The 16,917-nt window shown below is 49.4% G+C and overlaps 8 protein-coding genes across 8 annotated transcripts; 2 read left to right on the forward strand and 6 right to left on the reverse strand.

Annotated features, from left to right (window-relative positions):
• Positions 1–65: 65 nt before the first annotated feature.
• On the reverse strand, positions 66–902 carry PSV08DRAFT_27699 (mitochondrial 54S ribosomal protein mL40). Its single transcript, XM_014218182.2, has 2 exons — positions 631–902; positions 66–549 (listed from the first exon to the last, which is right to left on the reverse strand). Exons 1-2 carry the CDS (start codon positions 824–826, stop codon positions 143–145), a joined length of 603 nt encoding a protein of 200 aa, XP_014073657.1. The 5' UTR covers positions 827–902; the 3' UTR covers positions 66–142.
• A 225-nt stretch (positions 903–1,127) lies between these two features.
• Positions 1,128–3,857, reverse strand: PSV08DRAFT_27707 (biotin-protein ligase). The gene is made up of 3 exons (XM_014218181.2): positions 3,426–3,857; positions 2,736–3,378; positions 1,128–2,687 (listed from the first exon to the last, which is right to left on the reverse strand). Exons 1-3 carry the CDS (start codon positions 3,460–3,462, stop codon positions 1,214–1,216), a joined length of 2,154 nt encoding a protein of 717 aa, XP_014073656.1. The 5' UTR covers positions 3,463–3,857; the 3' UTR covers positions 1,128–1,213.
• Positions 3,426–4,188, forward strand: PSV08DRAFT_27710 (uncharacterized protein). The gene is made up of 4 exons (XM_014218180.2): positions 3,426–3,657; positions 3,709–3,740; positions 3,793–3,857; positions 3,944–4,188. Exons 1-4 carry the CDS (start codon positions 3,590–3,592, stop codon positions 4,010–4,012), a joined length of 234 nt encoding a protein of 77 aa, XP_014073655.1. The 5' UTR covers positions 3,426–3,589; the 3' UTR covers positions 4,013–4,188.
• On the reverse strand, positions 4,077–8,176 carry PSV08DRAFT_413296 (phosphoglucomutase). Its single transcript, XM_014218157.2, has 7 exons — positions 8,096–8,176; positions 7,713–8,014; positions 6,357–7,654; positions 5,782–5,838; positions 5,323–5,642; positions 5,119–5,227; positions 4,077–5,068 (listed from the first exon to the last, which is right to left on the reverse strand). The coding sequence occupies exons 1-7, from the start codon at positions 8,146–8,148 to the stop codon at positions 4,364–4,366; spliced, it is 2,844 nt and encodes a 947-aa protein (XP_014073632.2). The 5' UTR covers positions 8,149–8,176; the 3' UTR covers positions 4,077–4,363.
• Positions 8,177–8,581: 405 nt separating this feature from the next.
• On the forward strand, positions 8,582–10,584 carry PSV08DRAFT_212703 (XPG domain containing-domain-containing protein; the record flags this gene model as incomplete). Its single annotated transcript, XM_014218178.1, has 2 exons — positions 8,582–8,808; positions 9,091–10,584. 2 exons carry the CDS (start codon positions 8,582–8,584, stop codon positions 10,529–10,531), a joined length of 1,668 nt encoding a protein of 555 aa, XP_014073653.1. The 3' UTR covers positions 10,532–10,584.
• Positions 10,585–10,776: 192 nt separating this feature from the next.
• Positions 10,777–11,959, reverse strand: PSV08DRAFT_366913 (uncharacterized protein; the record flags this gene model as incomplete). The annotated part of the gene is made up of 3 exons (XM_066093116.1): positions 10,777–11,393; positions 11,445–11,606; positions 11,662–11,959. The coding sequence occupies 3 exons, from the start codon at positions 11,957–11,959 to the stop codon at positions 10,912–10,914; spliced, it is 942 nt and encodes a 313-aa protein (XP_065947911.1). The 3' UTR covers positions 10,777–10,911.
• Positions 11,960–14,036: 2,077 nt separating this feature from the next.
• Positions 14,037–14,799, reverse strand: PSV08DRAFT_27720 (uncharacterized protein). The gene is made up of 3 exons (XM_014218175.2): positions 14,480–14,799; positions 14,319–14,372; positions 14,037–14,245 (listed from the first exon to the last, which is right to left on the reverse strand). Exons 1-3 carry the CDS (start codon positions 14,783–14,785, stop codon positions 14,174–14,176), a joined length of 432 nt encoding a protein of 143 aa, XP_014073650.2. The 5' UTR covers positions 14,786–14,799; the 3' UTR covers positions 14,037–14,173.
• A 184-nt stretch (positions 14,800–14,983) lies between these two features.
• On the reverse strand, positions 14,984–16,551 carry PSV08DRAFT_366915 (uncharacterized protein). The gene is made up of 3 exons (XM_014218150.1): positions 16,248–16,551; positions 16,128–16,186; positions 14,984–16,024 (listed from the first exon to the last, which is right to left on the reverse strand). Exons 1-3 carry the CDS (start codon positions 16,524–16,526, stop codon positions 15,049–15,051), a joined length of 1,314 nt encoding a protein of 437 aa, XP_014073625.1. The 5' UTR covers positions 16,527–16,551; the 3' UTR covers positions 14,984–15,048.
• Between the last annotated feature and the right edge of the window lie 366 nt (positions 16,552–16,917).

The following is a 16,917-nucleotide window of genomic DNA, read 5'->3' on the forward strand; positions in this document are numbered from 1 at the left end:
ATCAAGAAGATGTGTGGTACGTAGGGGCTAGTTTTTAGTTATTGGACAGAATGAAAAAAAAACAACAAGTTGGTCTCTTCACAAGATAATATACATTCCGTATCCCTCATACCAAAACACTAATAAGCCACCAACGAATGCCCTAATTCCTCGTCCAAGCATGATTCCACCCCTCCCTCGGCGGAAAATCCGTCTGCACCCTCGCATACTCGACCGGCACACTCCCCCAGACGCCCCTCTTAAGCATAGCACTACGATACAACCTGCCGACGTCCCTGCCCTTGACGCCCAGCCTGCCCGCATCCGGGCCCTGGCCCCCCGCCTCGTGCTCCGCCACCCTATTCCCTTTATCGTCCAGAAGCCGCAGGTGCTCGCACGCAGCCCGCATGCAGTTGTACTGGCGCTCCAGCTCGCCTTCTTCGGCCGCCCGGCGCTTGCGCAGGAAGAGCAGCCACGCGCGGTGGATGGTCCAGTGCCGCAGCGAGCGGTTGCGCGAAAAGTGTAGTGGCCGCGGCGTGAGCGGGTGTGAGAGGTGGTAGCGGATGTTTGCTATTTGTTTTTTCCAAATCCAATTAGCATTCGTATACAAGAAAGTTGCGAGCGTGGGGATGGAACGGGGAGAAAACGCACTTATTCTTGGATCATTGCCTCCACCTTTCTTCGAGCGCTTTTGCAGCCGGCATGTAGAGGAGAAGGGGGACGACTGTGTGCTGGGTTTCTTTTGTTCGAGCTGTGGCCGTGTGAGGGTTGGCCAATTGCAAGACGGTCGCTGTATCCATGGTGCGGCCGAGCAGCGGAAGACGGGCCGGAAAGCGGAGAGATTCATCTTGTGTGGTGGTTGGGGTGAAGGGGACCGCAATTGGACCTTTGGTCGAGGGTTCGATGTTGCGCCGTCGTCATGGTGTTGGGGAAATTCCCGACTTTCAAAGTGGCAGGGGGTGCAAGCATCCTTGTCTGCCAAGCGGGACTAGTGGGATTGCGGCTCTCTCGTCATCGTGGTAGTACAACATCGCGTTATGTTCTTGGTTGAATTTCGGGCAAGTGATTGCATGGTATTGTTTTTTTACCTTTCTCAGTCAATCTACCATCAAGAGAATATCTGAAATCAGAAAAACTTTTTCATTTTACCCCAACCCATCACCAACATGCAAACATTCCAAGTGCCTCCTTTCTCTACACAAACACCCATAGAACCCAGCAAATCAAGTTCACCCTACACCTTTCGTCTGACCAACCCCCTAAAGAAATCAAAACTATTACTATCACTCTGCAAAGTAACCACCTTGCCCGTGGGCCTCTCCTCATACCCCAGCTCCTCCGCAAGCAGCAGCCCCCAATCCCGCGTAATCCCCTTAATCCTCGCCTTAACCCCACCCTCACTCTCCAGCGTAACAATCTGGTTCGTATGCAACCAACAATCATAATACTCCCCTTCCATCTCGCGATTAAACCCCGAGTGGCAAAACGACGCGTATAGCGTCTCAAAGTGCGCAAGGATGGACGCAAGGAGCTTTTCGTGCGTCAGGGGTTTTAGCGGCGGTGAGAGGCTCGATGCGAGCATGTTGAGCGAGGTTGTCGGGAGCGCGTTGGACAAATTCAGCCCTATGCCTGTCACGACGTCGTATGAGGAGCCCGAGTAGCTGCTATTTACGAGGATACCGCCGATCTTGACAACGGGGTTGTTGGCGGACCCGGGCAGTTGGGCGTAGATGTCGTTGGGCCATTTGAGTTTTACGGGCATCTTTTCGTAGCCGGGTGCGTAGCCCTTGATACCTTGCACAATGGCCAGTGCGGCGAGGTACTGGATGAAGATGACTGGTGCGCTTTGGCTGAGTGAGAAGGAGTGGTGCAGAACCGTCGAGAACATTAGGGCTCCCCTAGGTGCAACCCATACATTGCTGCCTCGACCGCGTCCGGCAATCTGCGTTGTTGCAGTCATGGTGAAGCCGTTGGGTAGACTTCGCAGTAGTGACGGATTCTTTTCGAGCAGTGTGTTTGTAGAAGTCACCACCTCGCCGTAGATGACTTGTTTTCCAAACGACGCAGCTGGGTTGCGCAGCTTGTTATGGTAATGGTGTAGATTAGCATAGTAGGCTTCGTGATGAAATGGTGTATCCTTTGTCGATGGAAGCGCCTTCTCATGTGGGATCACGACCTTGACAATCTTCTCATACTCCAAAATCTGATCTGGGTCGGTACTTGCAGTGTACTCGATGCACTCTTGTATCTCTTCCTCATCTGTCTTGGGTCTGTTCTTTTTGCTTTTCTCCTCCACATGGTCCTTGTCTACATGCTCTTTTCCGCCGTCCGTCACAGCAGCCAGTATAGGCAATTTCTCTGACACCGCACTCACGGCTCTCTTCAGCTCTCTCACACTCCAAGCGGTTCCTTCTTTCTCTATGCGGAACACATCATTGCCTCCCTTGATGTACTCGTCACCATCGACTACAGTGACGATTTCAGCCCAGCTGGCAACGAGTGCCGAGACGTCTGCTAGGTTATGAGCAGTGAGATGCAGGCGGGAGAGGGACGGTACCGCTTGTTCCTTCTCATTAGCACGCAAGCCAAGTTTCTCGAGGACCAAGCGCATGAAGTCTACTCTAGTGCCATCTGTGGCGGCGATGTCGTCAATCAGTTCTTTGTAGTTTGGCAAGCTTGGTACGACGCTGAGGTTTTGTGGTGCGAATCTGTCTAGAGTTAGATAACGAGTTTGGTACGAAAAGTGGTAAACATACTCAGGATGCGGACCGGTAACGATAGCATGACCGTCACCAACTTTTCGATACACCACCGCAGCCTTGCTATCCCCCGAATCGACATGCAAGTCTTCAGTGTAGCTGGCAAGGATCTGTACACCCCGACTCTCCAACTTTTTTGCATCAACAAACACACCGCCTCCATTATAATAGCTCTTGAAAGTATCTGCAACACCTTCAGTAACGCCATCAAAAGCTTCCTTATGGATCTTTATGTCCGCCGCCCTGGCACCAGCCTCACTAGCATACTTGAACCCTGCAAATGCCAGTCCACGACACGTCCCTGGGAAGAAGGCGAGTTCGCGATCGCCTTCTACTGCCATGTTGGGGTCATCGAGTTCAAATTCGCATTTCGCACTACCATAGTAACCGCCTGCGCAGAAGCCGAGGTAGGAACCACCGGCATTCACATAACGACTGATACGGCGGTTTCCCTCGCCATTGAGCGTACGGCAATATGCCATATCGGCACCTCCTGGAAAAACAAGAAGCGCGCAAGTGCTGAACCATGGCTCCTTGATGATCACGTCTCCCGTGACGGGTATGACGGCATACGAAGGAGACAATAACCGCCGTAAAGTGTATATACAATTACGAACAGACTCGGTGGTACTGCCATGACCTACGATGCATCAGTTTCTTTTCCCAATCTCTTCCAAGTCATCATACCCGAGTAAACCAAGACATTCATCTTCTTGGATGCCATGTTGCTTGATACAGTATGGTGACGTTCACCAGGCGGACCGAGTTTGTCCGTGCACCTTCAGGGTACGTCCGTCTGCGCGACTCACTCGACCTCAACACCACCAATTCCGAATCCCAAGCTCTTCAAGATGTCAAACGATGACAAGGCACGTGCCGCTGCTGCGCAGTTGATGATTGATGACGAACCCGATGACTGGTGGGTGGCAATTCCGGTGTTGCGAGCAGCAAAGCTAATGACGATACGCAGGGACAAGCGTATTTTCAGCACAGGCTGTGCAGGTATGCTGAGCGGAGTGGAGTTGAAAAGAAAGCTCAATTGACCTCTATGCAGACGAAAACGCCAAACTGACTGATTGTTACTATGACAAGAAGGACTGGCGAGGGTGCAAGCAAGAGGTAGGTCGAGTGCTGCCCTTAGCCCGGAAGCCGAGACGGAGCCGAACAGTCACAACACCAGAAAGCAGCTAACACAGTCTGTCTAGATGGAGATATTCCGACAGTGCTGGCAGCGTCATGGGAACAATAAGCGGACTGAGACCAAAGATGCCTAATAGGCTGGCGCCTTGAGCTCACTGTACTAGTACATGTAAAAAATCAAGCCAAAAAAGCAATTATTTCACCATCATTCTGACCTGATGTTCCTTGGGATTAACTCCAAAGTTTTGTTGGGCCTCTTTTGTATTTTATACCTAGTTTATAAAAATCCTTCATTAAGATGCCTTTGCATCACCCATCGTTCCATATACGTGGTTTTCCCTGTGCACAAACCCCACCGAAATTTCCTTCTTCACCACCATTGGCCCTTTCCCTTCGCCCTGATTCTTCTTCCAGCATTATAACTCTCATAATCCATAACGAACAGCAACCGTTCGAGGTTGAAGAAAGTGTCAAAATACATTACTTCACTTTCGCTCGTAGATCGGAGGAACAACGGTCGGGTGGTAGGGCGACTTGGCTGTGTCCGCCTTCTGCTTGTCAAAGCTCCACACGCCGTTTGTCTGGCTGTCGTTGACGCTCTCGCCAATCTTCGTGGCAAGTTGCTCAAATAGTGGGTATTCCGTTGCACGGGTGAAGAACTTGCGCTCCCACTCGCGACTTTCGTCCTTTTCTTGCTGTCTCATCTCTCGCTGGCGAGTCTCGATGATGGTCTTTTCAGCCGAAGTCAATTCCATGTTGCCCGAGTTGATGGCATCTGAAACCTTCTTCCACGCTCTTCGCGTCTCAAAATCATCCTGGTCCTCAATCTCGGCGACAGTCAGGGGTGTCGTCTTGGTGGTCTTGTGGTCAAATGTGTCAACGACAGTCTTGGTCTTTGCATCTTTGATCTGGAATGTGTCGTTCCATTGTCCGTCTGCCTTGTAGATGACCTCCTTCTCCTTTCCCTCGGGATATAGAATTGCAGAGAAAGTGTTCTTCTTTCCCGATACCCAGCCCTTCCCGCTGTAATCGATGCGCGCGGTGTATCCAGTTGAGGATTGGATGTAGGTGCTGCTGTTCAACTCCACATATGGTGAACCGGTAATAAGGCCTTCGATGTGAAGAGAAGGGAGAGTAATGAGATAGCTCTCGTTGAAGCCATCCAGATGAAGCATGGCATGTCCAATTTGCTATTGTCCATTAATATCGAATCATGTAAGAACACAGGTACCTGACTCACTTTGACATTGATGGTGGTCTTGAACGATGCCTTCTGGGCATTGTAACCCTCTAGCCGGACCCCGTGTTTGTCGTTCCAGATAGCGTAGGCAGTAACTGGTGGGTGGTGACTGGACACATTGCGTTAGTAAGACCACTGGCAGACATCAGACCTACCCAATGGTATCTTCCCACTAATCTCAAGCCAATGAAGATGCCTACGTACCTGACTTGCTCACTCACGAGCTGCGTGGTGCCAGCCTCATCTTCCCATTTGCCCAAGAATAGCTCTCCCAGGAACGGGTTGAGGGGCTTCTTCTCGCTACCCAACTTCTCAGACCGACTAGCATACTGTTGTTTCAATGTGCTTAGGAACCACTTCAACACCAGCATAGCCCGTTTAGCAGGGTCTTGCTCGGCGGCGGGCGCGACGAACAGGGACGGGTGCTCGGTCCAGTAGGACGAAAACTCGGTGAGCGACTTTGTAGAGAGGATAAAGGCGGGCGCGGTCATAGTCGAAAGATCGCCATTAAAGGAGGCGATGGACTATTGTCAGATGTTAGCTAGTTGAATCTGAGGCAAAGAAGAATTTTTTGGCAATTCCATCTGTCCTTCCCACGCCAGGAACTGGCGAGATTTCTCGGTGCAAAGACTAGAGCGTGCTTGCGATGGTCTCGTGCCGTACCTTGAGGAAGCTTGACCACGAGCTCTTTGCCTGAGGGGGCACAGCGGCGCCTTCTTTCTCGGCCATGATTGCGACTTGTTGTTGATTTGGCGTGTGTTGGTGTCCTTGTAGGAGACTGGGGGTGCGGAAGCCTTTTACGGGGTAGTGCGCGTGGGTAGAGATGCGTGAAAAGCGGGGGATGCGACAAGTTAGCGGTGGGAAGGCCCAGTGCTTGTGTTATGGAGACGGCGCGTTTAGTTTCAGATGACGTCTCCAGGCTAATTAGCGGGACGCGCAACATCAAGTCTGCCATGATGATCTCACCCGCCACGCTCCCAGATACGAGTATCGCCACCAGGACGCAGGGCTCCTATTACTCAGAAGTATCAATAATGCAAATTTGGCTGGTCACACGGTGCACCTCGACGACCTTACCAACAGGCATCAATCACAGCAATCTTGGCAGGACGCAAACGCTACGTTGTTACTTTTACAATTCACTATCATGCTAAAGTCGTGCGATCGTGGCCTACTCGTCTCGTCATGCTCATTACTCTACACATACATCTATTCCATCAACACGCTTATGTCTTGACATCGGGCTCGGTGCGGCCAATGTACTCCTGAAGCTTCAGGAGGTCAGTGGCAAGCTTGACGTTGTCCTTGAGGAAGTCTTGGGCATCCATGTCGTAGGTAGACTCGTCACTAGTGTGCTTCTCGATATACAGACGGATGGTGGCGCCGCTGCTTCCTGTACCGGACAGACGCACGACAATGCGGCTGCCGTCATCGAACTTGACATAGATACCCTGGTTTTTGCTGACGCTGCCGTCGAGGTCTGTGTACGAGAAGTCGTCCGCCTCGGTGACCTTGCGGCCAGCGATGGTTGAACCAACAAACTCGTCCTTCTTGGTCGTGATGAGCTCCTTCATGTGGCTTGTGACCTTGTTGGCACCCTCGGTCTCGCAGCCCTCGTAGTCGTATCGGGTGAAGAAGGTACGTCCGTAAGTCTTCCAGAAGTCCTTCTGAACTGAAGCAATGCTGGGTGTGGTACCACTCTTCTGTCCGACGCCAGCCAGGATGTTCAGCCAGGCGACAACAGCCCACAGACCGTCCTTCTCACGGATGTGATTGCTACCGGTTCCGAAGCTCTCCTCACCGCAAATGTTCATCTTGTTGGAGTCAAAAAGACCACAGAAGAACTTCCAGCCAGTGGGCACTTCGTAGCACTCGACGCCCTTCGCCTTGGCGACAAGGTCAATCCCACCAGACGTGGGCATGCTACGGGCAAGACCGTAGATACCCTGCTTCTTGAAGTATGGGATGAGCTCTGCGTGGTGGGCAATGATAGCCAGACTGTCACCGGGGGAGACAAATGACTTGGCACCATAGATCATGTTTCGGTCACCGTCACCGTCACTGGCAGCACCAAAGTGAATTCCATTCTTGTCAACGGCGTCGACCAGCGACTTGGCATAGACGAGGTTAGGGTCGGGGTGGTGACCACCAAAGTCTGGCTTGGGGACGCAGTTCTGTGTGCTGTTGGGGATACCGAGCTCCTTCTCGAAGATGTCGACTCCGTAAGAGCCAGTAACACCGCTCAGACCGTCAAAGAGAACCTTGAAGTCGGGGTGCTGCTTGAGGAAAGACTTGATGAGATCGAAGTCAAAGATGTCCTTGAGCATCTTGAGGTAGTCCTCAGTGGAGTGGACAATCTCAACCTCGAGCTCTCCATACTTTTGTGTGCCAATGGTGCTGAGGTCGATATCAGGAATGTCGGCGATCTTGTATGAGGTGAGCGTCTTGGAGGTTTCGTAGATCTTGTTGGTGACGCTCTCGGGAGCGGGAGCACCATTGGCCAAGTTGTACTTGATGCCAAAGTCCTCCTCGGGGCCTGAGAGGTGTTAGATTTTGGGGTGGAACCACATGAGACGGGAGGGGCAGCCACTTACCACCGGGGTTGTGGCTGGCAGTCAGCAGGATGCCACCCGTCGCCTTACGGATACGGATGAGATGACTGGCGGCAGGCGTGCTCATGATGCCATTCTGGCCGATCAAGAGCTTCTTGACGCCATAGGCAGCGCCAATCTTAGCAATGGCCTGGGTGACCTCAGGGTTCCAGTAACGACCATCACCACCAACGACAAGGAACGAGCCCTCGACGCCTTCGGGAATAGATAGGAGGATGCTGGTAACGAAAGCCTCCGAGTAGTGCTCCTGCTGGAAGACCTTGACCTTCTTGCGGAGACCAGAACTATAGCGTCGTGGTTAGCTGCTTGCCTTGTACTAGGGAGCTTTCTCTATGGGGCTGGCCGAGCTTAGAGTTGCAACTTACGTTCCGGGCTTCTGGTCCTGGAAAGGCTTCAATTCGACAGTTCGGACGCTCATGATGGGTGTGTGAGGGTTTGCTTGAAACAATGCAACGAAAGATCAAAGCAATTGAGAGGAATGTTGGGGCGTGGCAGCAGCGGGCAACTTTTAGGCTGGGGAGAGGGGCAGCTCCTGCTTCCCCCCCCCCCCCCCCCCCCCCCCACCTCGCGGGATGACGCCGGAGCTAGCTCATCCTAGAGAAAGACAACGCCACGCTCGACTATCTTGACCAGATTTTCTCTTGTCCATTCCCAACAGCCGCTGCCCGCACGCGCTAGAGCTGCATTCAAGGTCGAGGCGCCTGTTGTGTGCCTCGTCAAGCTCTTTTGCCTCCCGGGCTGTGAGGCCAGAAAAAAAAGGTCTGATTGCAGAGCCCTCAACACCTGCATCACCCGATACTCCACCCTGTCGAAACCGGGTTCTGCACAGCCGCGCAGTTGCCCCAGACAACATGGGCATTCAGGGACTCGCTAGACGTCTGGAGCCATACGCCACGCGCTTTTCCTCTGACCAGCTCGACGGCTATTCGGCCGTGGTCGATGGGCCCGCACTCGCCTATCATGCTCACAAGCTGGCTCTCGCAGCTACGGCTAGCGCCTCGCGAATGCCCTCTTATTCAGACATCGTCTCTCAGGCTCTTTGCTGGTTAACCGATCTGGAAGCCAACAACATCAAGGTGTGAGTGAACCGTCGTTGCTTTTCGTCGCCTTGCCGGTGTGCACACCAAATCGATATTTCACCCCCATGGAACTTGGCTGCAAAACCAATAAGATGCGCACAAATGTCGCCTTATTCACCGCTCTTCGCACAGGGGTTTGCTCGGCATTCGAACATTTACGTTGTCAAATGTCCGCCAGGCCAGCGGTGTACCCTCGGGTGCAACGGATCTCCACATCTTTTGTGCTGGAACTTATGCCAATGATTGCCCCACGACCTCCATCGCTGATTGCGCTTCGCCAGGGTTGCCATCTTCTTCGACGGAGCCCTGCCTGCATCAAAGCGGACTGAGAGGCTGTCAAGGACCGAACAGAACAACAGGCGTGTACAGCAGCTCCGTGCAAATTACTCGACAACTGCATGCCCTGTTCCCACTTACCTAGGTTCGATATCCTATGCCTTCCTTGCTCCAGCGCTGCAAGAAGCGTTAAAAAAGTCACCTTTTTCCTCGAGGACGCACATTGTACCCGGAGAAGCAGACGATTGGTGTGCGTTACATGCTAAAGAGAATGCCAAATCCATCATCTTCACCAGCGATACAGACCTCGTCCTTTACGACTATTGCGCAGACACGTTGATAGTCTTTCTACATGATGCGGACGTAGCTACTGGCATCAAAGCGTACTGGCCCGATGAGATTCAAAAGAAGTTGCAGTTGAAAAGTCTGTTACCGTTTGCCTTTGCTGTTCTGCAAGGCCCTCAGGATACGGCCAACGATCTCCTCCGCAATGCCAAGAGCGTGGATAAAGATTCTACACCGTACCTGGACTTTACCAAAAGGTATATTACCGAAGTTGTGGCCCCAATCTACAAATCCGACTCAAAAAATACTCTATCCAGTCTGCCCGGACTGGATGTTCGAGTGTCAGAATTCGTGCACCAAGCTTTGGAACATTCCCATACCCCATTTGTTTACATGCCCCTCCTGATGGAAGACCCCAGCCAAGCATCTGCATGGAATGTTGGCTGTAATATTCGCAAAATGGCTTACTCATTGCTAGCGGCTGAGAAAGTGGTTGTTCACGAATATAGGCGGAAGGCGCAGGTCGTTGCTGTACAAGAGGTTGTTGCATATTCTCTAGTGGACCTGCCAGTACCAATCACAGAACTTGAGCGACAGATTCGCACCCTGATGGACTGGGCTATTTCTAGAAAACTTCAACCCATGCAACTCTGGCCACTCTTCGCGCTTAGTCTGGTACTCGCTGAGCTCAATAGCGCTCCTGCCATTCCTTTGGTACTTCGGGTGATCAATGGCGATTTTGACAATACCTGGGCTTTTGTACAACTCATGGCTCGTCTACAGTCCGCATTGTACTCACTGCGCATGTTCAGTCAAGTTGTGAGAGTATGGCTTGTAGTCAAACCAAAGGCAGATCAAGCGTTACATAACTGCCTACTCAGCTTGGACCAACATATGCGTACTCTTCCGTCTATACCCGAAGGATTTGGCGTGCCAGGACAGTCAAAGCGCGTATTAGCAAACCACGACGAATTGCGAGCTTTAGTTGAAGAGATCTATGTCTCTGCTGGCGTTGAGGTACCTACGGAGAACGTTTCAAACAAGAAGAAGAAGCGCCAGTTGAGAGAAGCGGACAGAAAAAAGAGGAAGGCTGAACAGAGACAACAATCCAAACAAGACATTACCAATTCATACGCTGTTCTGAGTAGTGGCCAAAACTAGAGCCAAGAGAAGATGAAAAAGATGATAAGAATATACATTTTATTCTCGTGTGCACAATGCGTAGTTTGATATTGAGTGGGCCATGAGATTTGTAGTATGTATTAGCATTCAGACTATTAGTACACATGGCCCCTCATGGCATTTGCTTTCTCCATTATCTTACATAAATATCCATCAACGCTCCAGCGCGGTCAACGGGCCGCGTGCATCACGGCGGTGGTACGGATCGGATGCTAGGATCAGGGTTGTCGAGCGATTAAGCCAGCATCCCTGTGCCTGGTTTCCAAACGGTAACTAAATTGTCTGTTCATTAGATAGGCAATCGTGCCAGTTTCAACCATGTTCGTATCGTAACCTTAGACTTTAGACCTTCAATAGTTTCAAGGCTGCACCCAGAACTCCAGTTCTTGTAGTTTCCGGCCAACCCGTAGATCTTCTGGCAAAGGAAAGAAGCCAAGCTTATTCAATCCTCCAACCCTGACTACACGGGTACAGAGCCTTTTTCCCTTAATGCACATATCGCACGCCGTCGAGGTATCGCCTAAAATGCAGTGCCGACCTCGACCTCGTTCTACCAGCCTCTCGAATACTTTGTTGACGCGCAATTGAGTTGAAGTGCAATCCTCCTGCGACTGTAGGAAATCCTCCGATGCGCAGATTTCGATATCACCAGGGAGGTAATCGATAAAAAATCTGTCAACGAGAACATTGACCAAATGGTTGTGGACGTTGCCAAGTGCTAGTGAGGAGTAGTCCTTCTGACGGGGATCCCAGTAGACGACTTCGATCGCTTGTTTAGTTTGTCCTAACATGAATCCCAGGTTATGATTACGAAGTGAAATTTTCTTGTTTCCTGTTACTGCTAAGAAGCCGTCAGCTGTGATGTTGGTATATCCGGGCCTGGTTTACTGACCATCTCCATGTTTTGCACGCTTTGTACTGGCAGTCTCTTGATCCGTGGAAGGGGGTTGCTTGCTAGCGGGTCTCTTTCTAGACGGCGGAGCACTGTTGTTTTTTATCGTTTCTTCGGATACGTTCGAAACAACGCTAGTGTTGTGAGCCGTCTGTGTACCTGCTTTTTATTTTCTGTTAACAAGTGTTCTGTCCCTCAGGGCAAAGCCTCCATTTACCTGACGTATAATTGGCCTTAATCTCCCTATCGCTTGTTGTAACCGCCGTGTCATTCTTCGTAGCGAGACTGATGAGGGCATCATTCTGGGCATCACGCCTCATAATGACATCTAGCATCATACGTGCAATCTCTTCTAGATCACCTCGCGGCTTGTCTCGACTGATCATTTGCGCGACCAACTCGGCCAGTTCGTCATCAGGCAAACCTCTGAGAAGGCTTTCGCGAGCACGTGCCAAAGGACTCTCCTTAGAAAGAAGGAGTAGGGCTTTGAGGTTCGTGTCGTCTGGAGCAGACATTGTGAGTGATATTTATGAGTTAGGGTCGGAAAGCAGGTAATGAGAATTAGCCTGAGTAGCTAAGGAGTAGAACTGATTGTTGGGATTTAAAATAACAGAGCTTGAAGTGCGTTTGCGTTACATAAGTACAGAGCAAACAGTTGAGTCCTTGGCAGTGAAAGCATTCCCTTCGCCACCCGAAGCTCGGGAACTGGATGAATCAGAGTAGCGATGGTTGCTATAGAAAATTTGGACAATTAGATGTCAAATAAAATTGTTGTGTGAGGTTGATTCTGTGGTGTAGACTCGGAACAGCTACAAATCCCAGGTAGGTGCTAAGATACTGTATTCTTTTGGGTGAGTGCCATAACAAGACCAACATTTGAGTGACCTATTTGATGGAGAGAGCTATCCTGCTGGCAGTCTTGCTGAGATTAAACTATCTTTCTCATAAACATACTTCCTATGAGCATGGAAGCAAAAATGGCGACATGCTGTAAGCTTGGAAAAGTCAGAGTAAAATGACAACGTATCAAAAGCGCAAGGAAAACTCTCGCTAGAAAGTGAGAGACACAAAGTCCGAGGAAAGAAAATCCTCCTCATCAGTATTGATGCCTCAACACTGATTTAATTCTCTCGATCCTCTGCTTTCATATCACCTGCACTAAGCCCTCGATAGCCGCGGCCTTCGGCATCATAAGCCTTGTAAGGAGAACCATCGATATTGACATCGCCAGTAATTCTATCAACGCCATACCAAAAATTATGAGCTTGCTTCTTGCAGCTCTCCACCAATAAGCCCCGTTCAAATCTTCGGCGTTATAGTTGATGCACTTCAGTCATGTTTGTTACATTCATTTAGAGCGAATAGAGCATCATCTTGCTCTGTCGCGTCCAAGGCTATATCTCGCCTACATGAAGTCAGTAGTGTCGCGGGTTAAAATAAGTTTAGGTCATGATAGTACTTACCACAAAGGAAGCGTAATCATTGTTGCAGGCTTGGGTGTTAAGTTGTCAGTCTTAATAAAGATCATGGTTGGAATCAAGCAGCTGGCCGACCTTGTATAAATGTCCAACATAACAGTCAAGCTGCATCCAGCTTCCGTGAGCATTCCGTGAGCAATGTTGACGTGTACAGGCGGTAGAAGGGCTAGTAAAGCTGCGAAAAGGGTAATGGATGTTTGTAGAGGCATGTTGAAGCGAGAAAACATGTTTATAGAGCGAGAGTTGGTCGTGGCAAGGCAATGAAGATGTCAACTTGAAATCATGAATCAGCTTTATACAGCTCACTTTTATCAATCAGTTGCATCATAGATGCTAATATCTGCCAATGTCTTTCATCAAGCCCCTCTACAGCTTCACCCTATCTCGGAGGATTCGATGTCACAGATACTCTGTTGGCCAAAACACCCCGGTAAATTTTTCAAATTCTGTAGATTCCGGCTTACAGCGTGAGTGGATGAAGGATTACAGTAAATCATGCTAAATCAATAGCTCGTGTTGTGTTTTTACCGGCTGGGAAAGTGAAGATTAAGTCATCCTGTATTTTCAGTGCTGCAATGGGATCGTTTTTGGGCAAACTTGACTTGGCCAGTTGTATGATCATGTACACAGCTTCTACTAGTCTATATCAACACCACTCCTAACCTGAACTTCTATCGCAGTGCGGATGGTATTCATTGGATGAACGGAGGCAACTTTCAAAACAATAGGTGGTGGAGGACAGGAATTATTGGTGCAGATCTTATAGTTCAATTCCAAGTGTACGGTTATGTTGGTGCTCATGTATAGTTGTGTGCAGCAGCTCCCCTATCTGACAATCCCAGGAGTCCAGCAATTGGATTAACGCCAAATTGGGATGTCAAAGGCAGCCATGGAAATGGCTCGGGAGGATCCGTATGTCTCAGCGTTATGAATACTTCACGACCTGATATGACTGACAATGCTTTTGTCTAACTTGGTATGTATGTAGGTTACAAAATACCATAGTCATGTCTTCTGATCAAGTTTGAGAAGTCTGTACAGATGATTCCAGATACGAATAGATTTATTCTTCCAAAAAGCCACTGCATACTGAAAGAAAGAGACATGACAAGGAAAATTCTCCGCACACAGTGAGTCGGATGATGCCCAACTTAGTCAGGCAAAGCGCTTCCAAACTTCCTGCTTCTATACTGCCATCATACAATCAATTTTTCCTTTGAATATTAACATAATCATCCGACTATGTGACTCTTACCAACCCAGGTTTGGCTGTGCAACAAAATCATACACAAACACCTGCTCCAGCAACGGATCTGTTTCCTCCTGCATTGTTGATCAGCTTTATTGAACGTGCGAATGCAAACGGGAAGAAAGGGTTTTGGACAAGAAGACTTACCTTCAACCTATCGTGCCCAGGATCGAGATCGAACTTCTGCCTCGCAGCCTCATCCTACCGCTCATCAGTCTTCTCTTCTTTCTCATAACCATCCAAATTCGCTGGCTCTTCCCCTCGTCGATCCAATACACCACACACGAAACGACTTGAAACTGATTTACCTTGAAAACGACCACGAAACCTGTATCCCAAACACTTTCCCTCTTCACGTTGGTCAAATTGAGTGGTGTGTTCAATGGCCTGCCTCCCTTGGGTCCTTCGGCAAGCAACTCAGGATGCTCGGCATAGAGCGCCAGAAAAGCTGCGGTGCGATCACCCTTCTGCGCCGGTGTCACCTCATCGCGAAACCTGAATGTCGCAATACGCGTTACGGGCAATGAATCAGCCACACTCTGGGTTGACATAGTGGTGTATACGAGGTACGTAGACAAAAGGAAGAGGCGGAAAGGGGGAATGATGAAGCGCATTTGCAAGATGAGATGTCAGGTAGAGAGATGGAAGTGGTGGCCTCGTGCAATATCTTATGCATGCGTATGCATGAAGCGGATTGGTGTGATTGGGAGATGTGTGCTGGCTTTCATGCATAGCAATGCAGCAGCGGCCAAGGGGGCGGAGAGCCGAGGCGACGACTTTCACTCGGCACGCAAAGAAAACCGATGTCGATGAAAGATCAATCTCATGACTCTGATTTCCGAATTTTAGTCGCAATAATGCCATTAATGTTTCCAAATCACGTTTGTTTCACAATATACCACCAATGGTTTTTATAGCTGACCTCGTTCGGCCTGTCTCCACACACCCCCAGAGAAGGAGACATCCCCTTCCACTTATTTACTTCAGCGTTCTTCACGAATTCCGCCTCCAGAGTCTCCCAGACTCTCATCTCTCGCTCAATCTCAAAGTATCTAGCAGCAGTAAAAAGAGTTGGATGTGGAGCATGTGCAAGATACTGGATGGTTGGGTACCAGTTCGCTGGTTCGTCTACCCAAAATCCAGAATGGAAGGCTGCTGCTAGATCTGGCGTCTTGTATAACTTGGTATCGACGTATTCGTGATATGGACCTCTCCATGTGATGATGGAAATCGACCTTCCCGCCTTGGTACACATGGTGCAGCACTGAAGTGTGGGTGGCGTCTGGGTTTCTACATTCAAACCCACGAATGATAACTGAAGTGTTTTCAGCGACGGTAAAAGGTGCAATAATTCCTCGAATGCAAGAAGAGAGGAATATTCTGTTCTAGCTGCACCTATAATGTGAAGGTTGATCGAACCCCGAGTGCCCATGTTGGGTATTGTCGCCTCCAAGGCAGCGATTAAGGTGAGTTGAATAGTTGTCATATTGGTGCCGTATCTCATACGTTCGACGAATGCTCGCTCTCCGGGGTTGTTTGCCTGGTACTTCAAATCTCGGTTCATTTTGGAACTGAGGACACCCTTGTCTGAGAGCTTTGTGTAGTAGTCATACCAGTCCGTTGCAGAAGAGAGAGGATAATGTTGGTTTCGAGGAAATTGTGAGATAGAAAACGTCAGGCTATTTCCAGTTTGCTGGTAGAGATCCAACGAAATCTTTGCATCAGCTGCAACATCTTGCAAGGTTGCGCACTCCGCTGATGGATGTGTTTGTTGGCAAGAGGTACAGAACGAGGTAAGATGACAGTATTGACAGGCGTTCAAATTCGCCCCATCTTCAAGTTGAGACTCTCTTCTATAACAGTGACGGCAATATGGTTCGTGGCTAACTGCAAGTGTCAGCTTAATGATGAATACAAAATGGCCATAGTTTATTAGCAGTCGGTTCTCAGACATACCCAATCAGTGTTCCAAGTTCACAAGGATCCATAGTACCGGATTTTGAGAATTCTAGCTCCTAAATAGTATCTCAGAATCTAATTGTTCGTTTTGCCAAGTGAGATGAATAATATACATACCTGCTCTTCACGGTATTCTCTCCAATGTCTGCCAGCTGAGGGCACATATCTTTTCTGCTTGTTTAAAGTAACAAGCTTCTTACAGATTTGCTTGTGATTTCTGTTCCAATCTTGCTTTTGGCACTCTACTGAGCAATATGAGACCCGTTTGCAAGCGATGCATCGCTTGAGATTGGACGATATGTCCCAGCAGTAATAGCATAGAGCTTGTTTCAACGCTAAAGTTGGGGTTCGTTGCCAATATGAGCCCGAATTTTGTTTAGGATCTTGCGAAGCCATTCTTGGGTTGTGGTGAAGAGGTTGTGGTGAAGAGGTTGTGGTGAAGATGTTCAATCTTACGACACGTCCGCAGAAAGCGACCCCGCCTTTTGTGTAACTGTGCCGGTTAAAAGCTGCTCCGACCACAGCAGCACAACTCCTTAACAACATCAACGTTACGCACTACTTAGTTACAATATTAAGTAAACAAATAGTGCTATGCTTAGTAAAACTTCTGACACCTTTGTAGATTTTATCAGATTATTTACAACACCCGTTGCTGTGATTTGGTCAGATAGTTGGCGTGGTTTTGATCCTGCTATTTTAGTTCCCCAGGAGCCCACACCTTGCGCTTCCTAAGTACTCAGCCAATAGGCCCGCTTATATACTTTTCCCATAATTGGAAAACTCA

Source organism: Bipolaris maydis, assembly GCF_028858645.1.
Source record: "Bipolaris maydis strain C4 unplaced genomic scaffold PSV08scaffold_20, whole genome shotgun sequence".
Classification (NCBI taxonomy): Eukaryota; Fungi; Ascomycota; class Dothideomycetes; order Pleosporales; family Pleosporaceae; genus Bipolaris; species Bipolaris maydis.

Excerpts from the sequence above, each read along its gene's own strand:
- PSV08DRAFT_27699 (XM_014218182.2), bottom strand. The coding sequence starts at position 826 with ATGAATCTCTCCGCTTTCCGGCCCGTCTTCCGCTGCTCGGCCGCACCA. Across the intron at positions 550-630 it reads AGGCAATGATCCAAGAATAA|CAAACATCCGCTACCACCTC; the intron begins GTGCGTTTTCTC and ends AAAAACAAATAG.
- PSV08DRAFT_27707 (XM_014218181.2), bottom strand. The coding sequence starts at position 3,462 with ATGGCATCCAAGAAGATGAATGTCTTGGTTTACTCGG. Across the intron at positions 3,379-3,425 it reads GAATGTCTTGGTTTACTCGG|GTCATGGCAGTACCACCGAG; the intron begins GTATGATGACTT and ends GATGCATCGTAG. Across the intron at positions 2,688-2,735 it reads GTTACCGGTCCGCATCCTGA|ATTCGCACCACAAAACCTCA; the intron begins GTATGTTTACCA and ends AACTCTAGACAG.
- PSV08DRAFT_27710 (XM_014218180.2), top strand. The coding sequence starts at position 3,590 with ATGTCAAACGATGACAAGGCACGTGCCGCTGCTGCGCAGTTGATGATT. Across the intron at positions 3,658-3,708 it reads GATGACGAACCCGATGACTG|GGACAAGCGTATTTTCAGCA; the intron begins GTGGGTGGCAAT and ends GACGATACGCAG. Across the intron at positions 3,858-3,943 it reads GGCGAGGGTGCAAGCAAGAG|ATGGAGATATTCCGACAGTG; the intron begins GTAGGTCGAGTG and ends CAGTCTGTCTAG.
- PSV08DRAFT_413296 (XM_014218157.2), bottom strand. The coding sequence starts at position 8,148 with ATGAGCGTCCGAACTGTCGAATTGAAGCCTTTCCAGGACCAGAAGCCC. Across the intron at positions 7,655-7,712 it reads TGCCAGCCACAACCCCGGTG|GCCCCGAGGAGGACTTTGGC; the intron begins GTAAGTGGCTGC and ends AACACCTCTCAG. Across the intron at positions 5,643-5,781 it reads CGTGGTCAAGCTTCCTCAAG|TCCATCGCCTCCTTTAATGG; the intron begins GTACGGCACGAG and ends ATCTGACAATAG.
- PSV08DRAFT_27720 (XM_014218175.2), bottom strand. The coding sequence starts at position 14,785 with ATGCGCTTCATCATTCCCCCTTTCCGCCTCTTCCTTTTGTCTACGTAC. Across the intron at positions 14,373-14,479 it reads GTTTCGTGGTCGTTTTCAAG|GATGAGGCTGCGAGGCAGAA; the intron begins GTAAATCAGTTT and ends GATGAGCGGTAG. Across the intron at positions 14,246-14,318 it reads CTGGGCACGATAGGTTGAAG|GAGGAAACAGATCCGTTGCT; the intron begins GTAAGTCTTCTT and ends TCAACAATGCAG.
- PSV08DRAFT_366915 (XM_014218150.1), bottom strand. The coding sequence starts at position 16,526 with ATGGCTTCGCAAGATCCTAAACAAAATTCGGGCTCATATTGGCAACGA. Across the intron at positions 16,187-16,247 it reads GAGAATACCGTGAAGAGCAG|GAGCTAGAATTCTCAAAATC; the intron begins GTATGTATATTA and ends GATACTATTTAG. Across the intron at positions 16,025-16,127 it reads GAACTTGGAACACTGATTGG|AAGAGAGTCTCAACTTGAAG; the intron begins GTATGTCTGAGA and ends TCACTGTTATAG.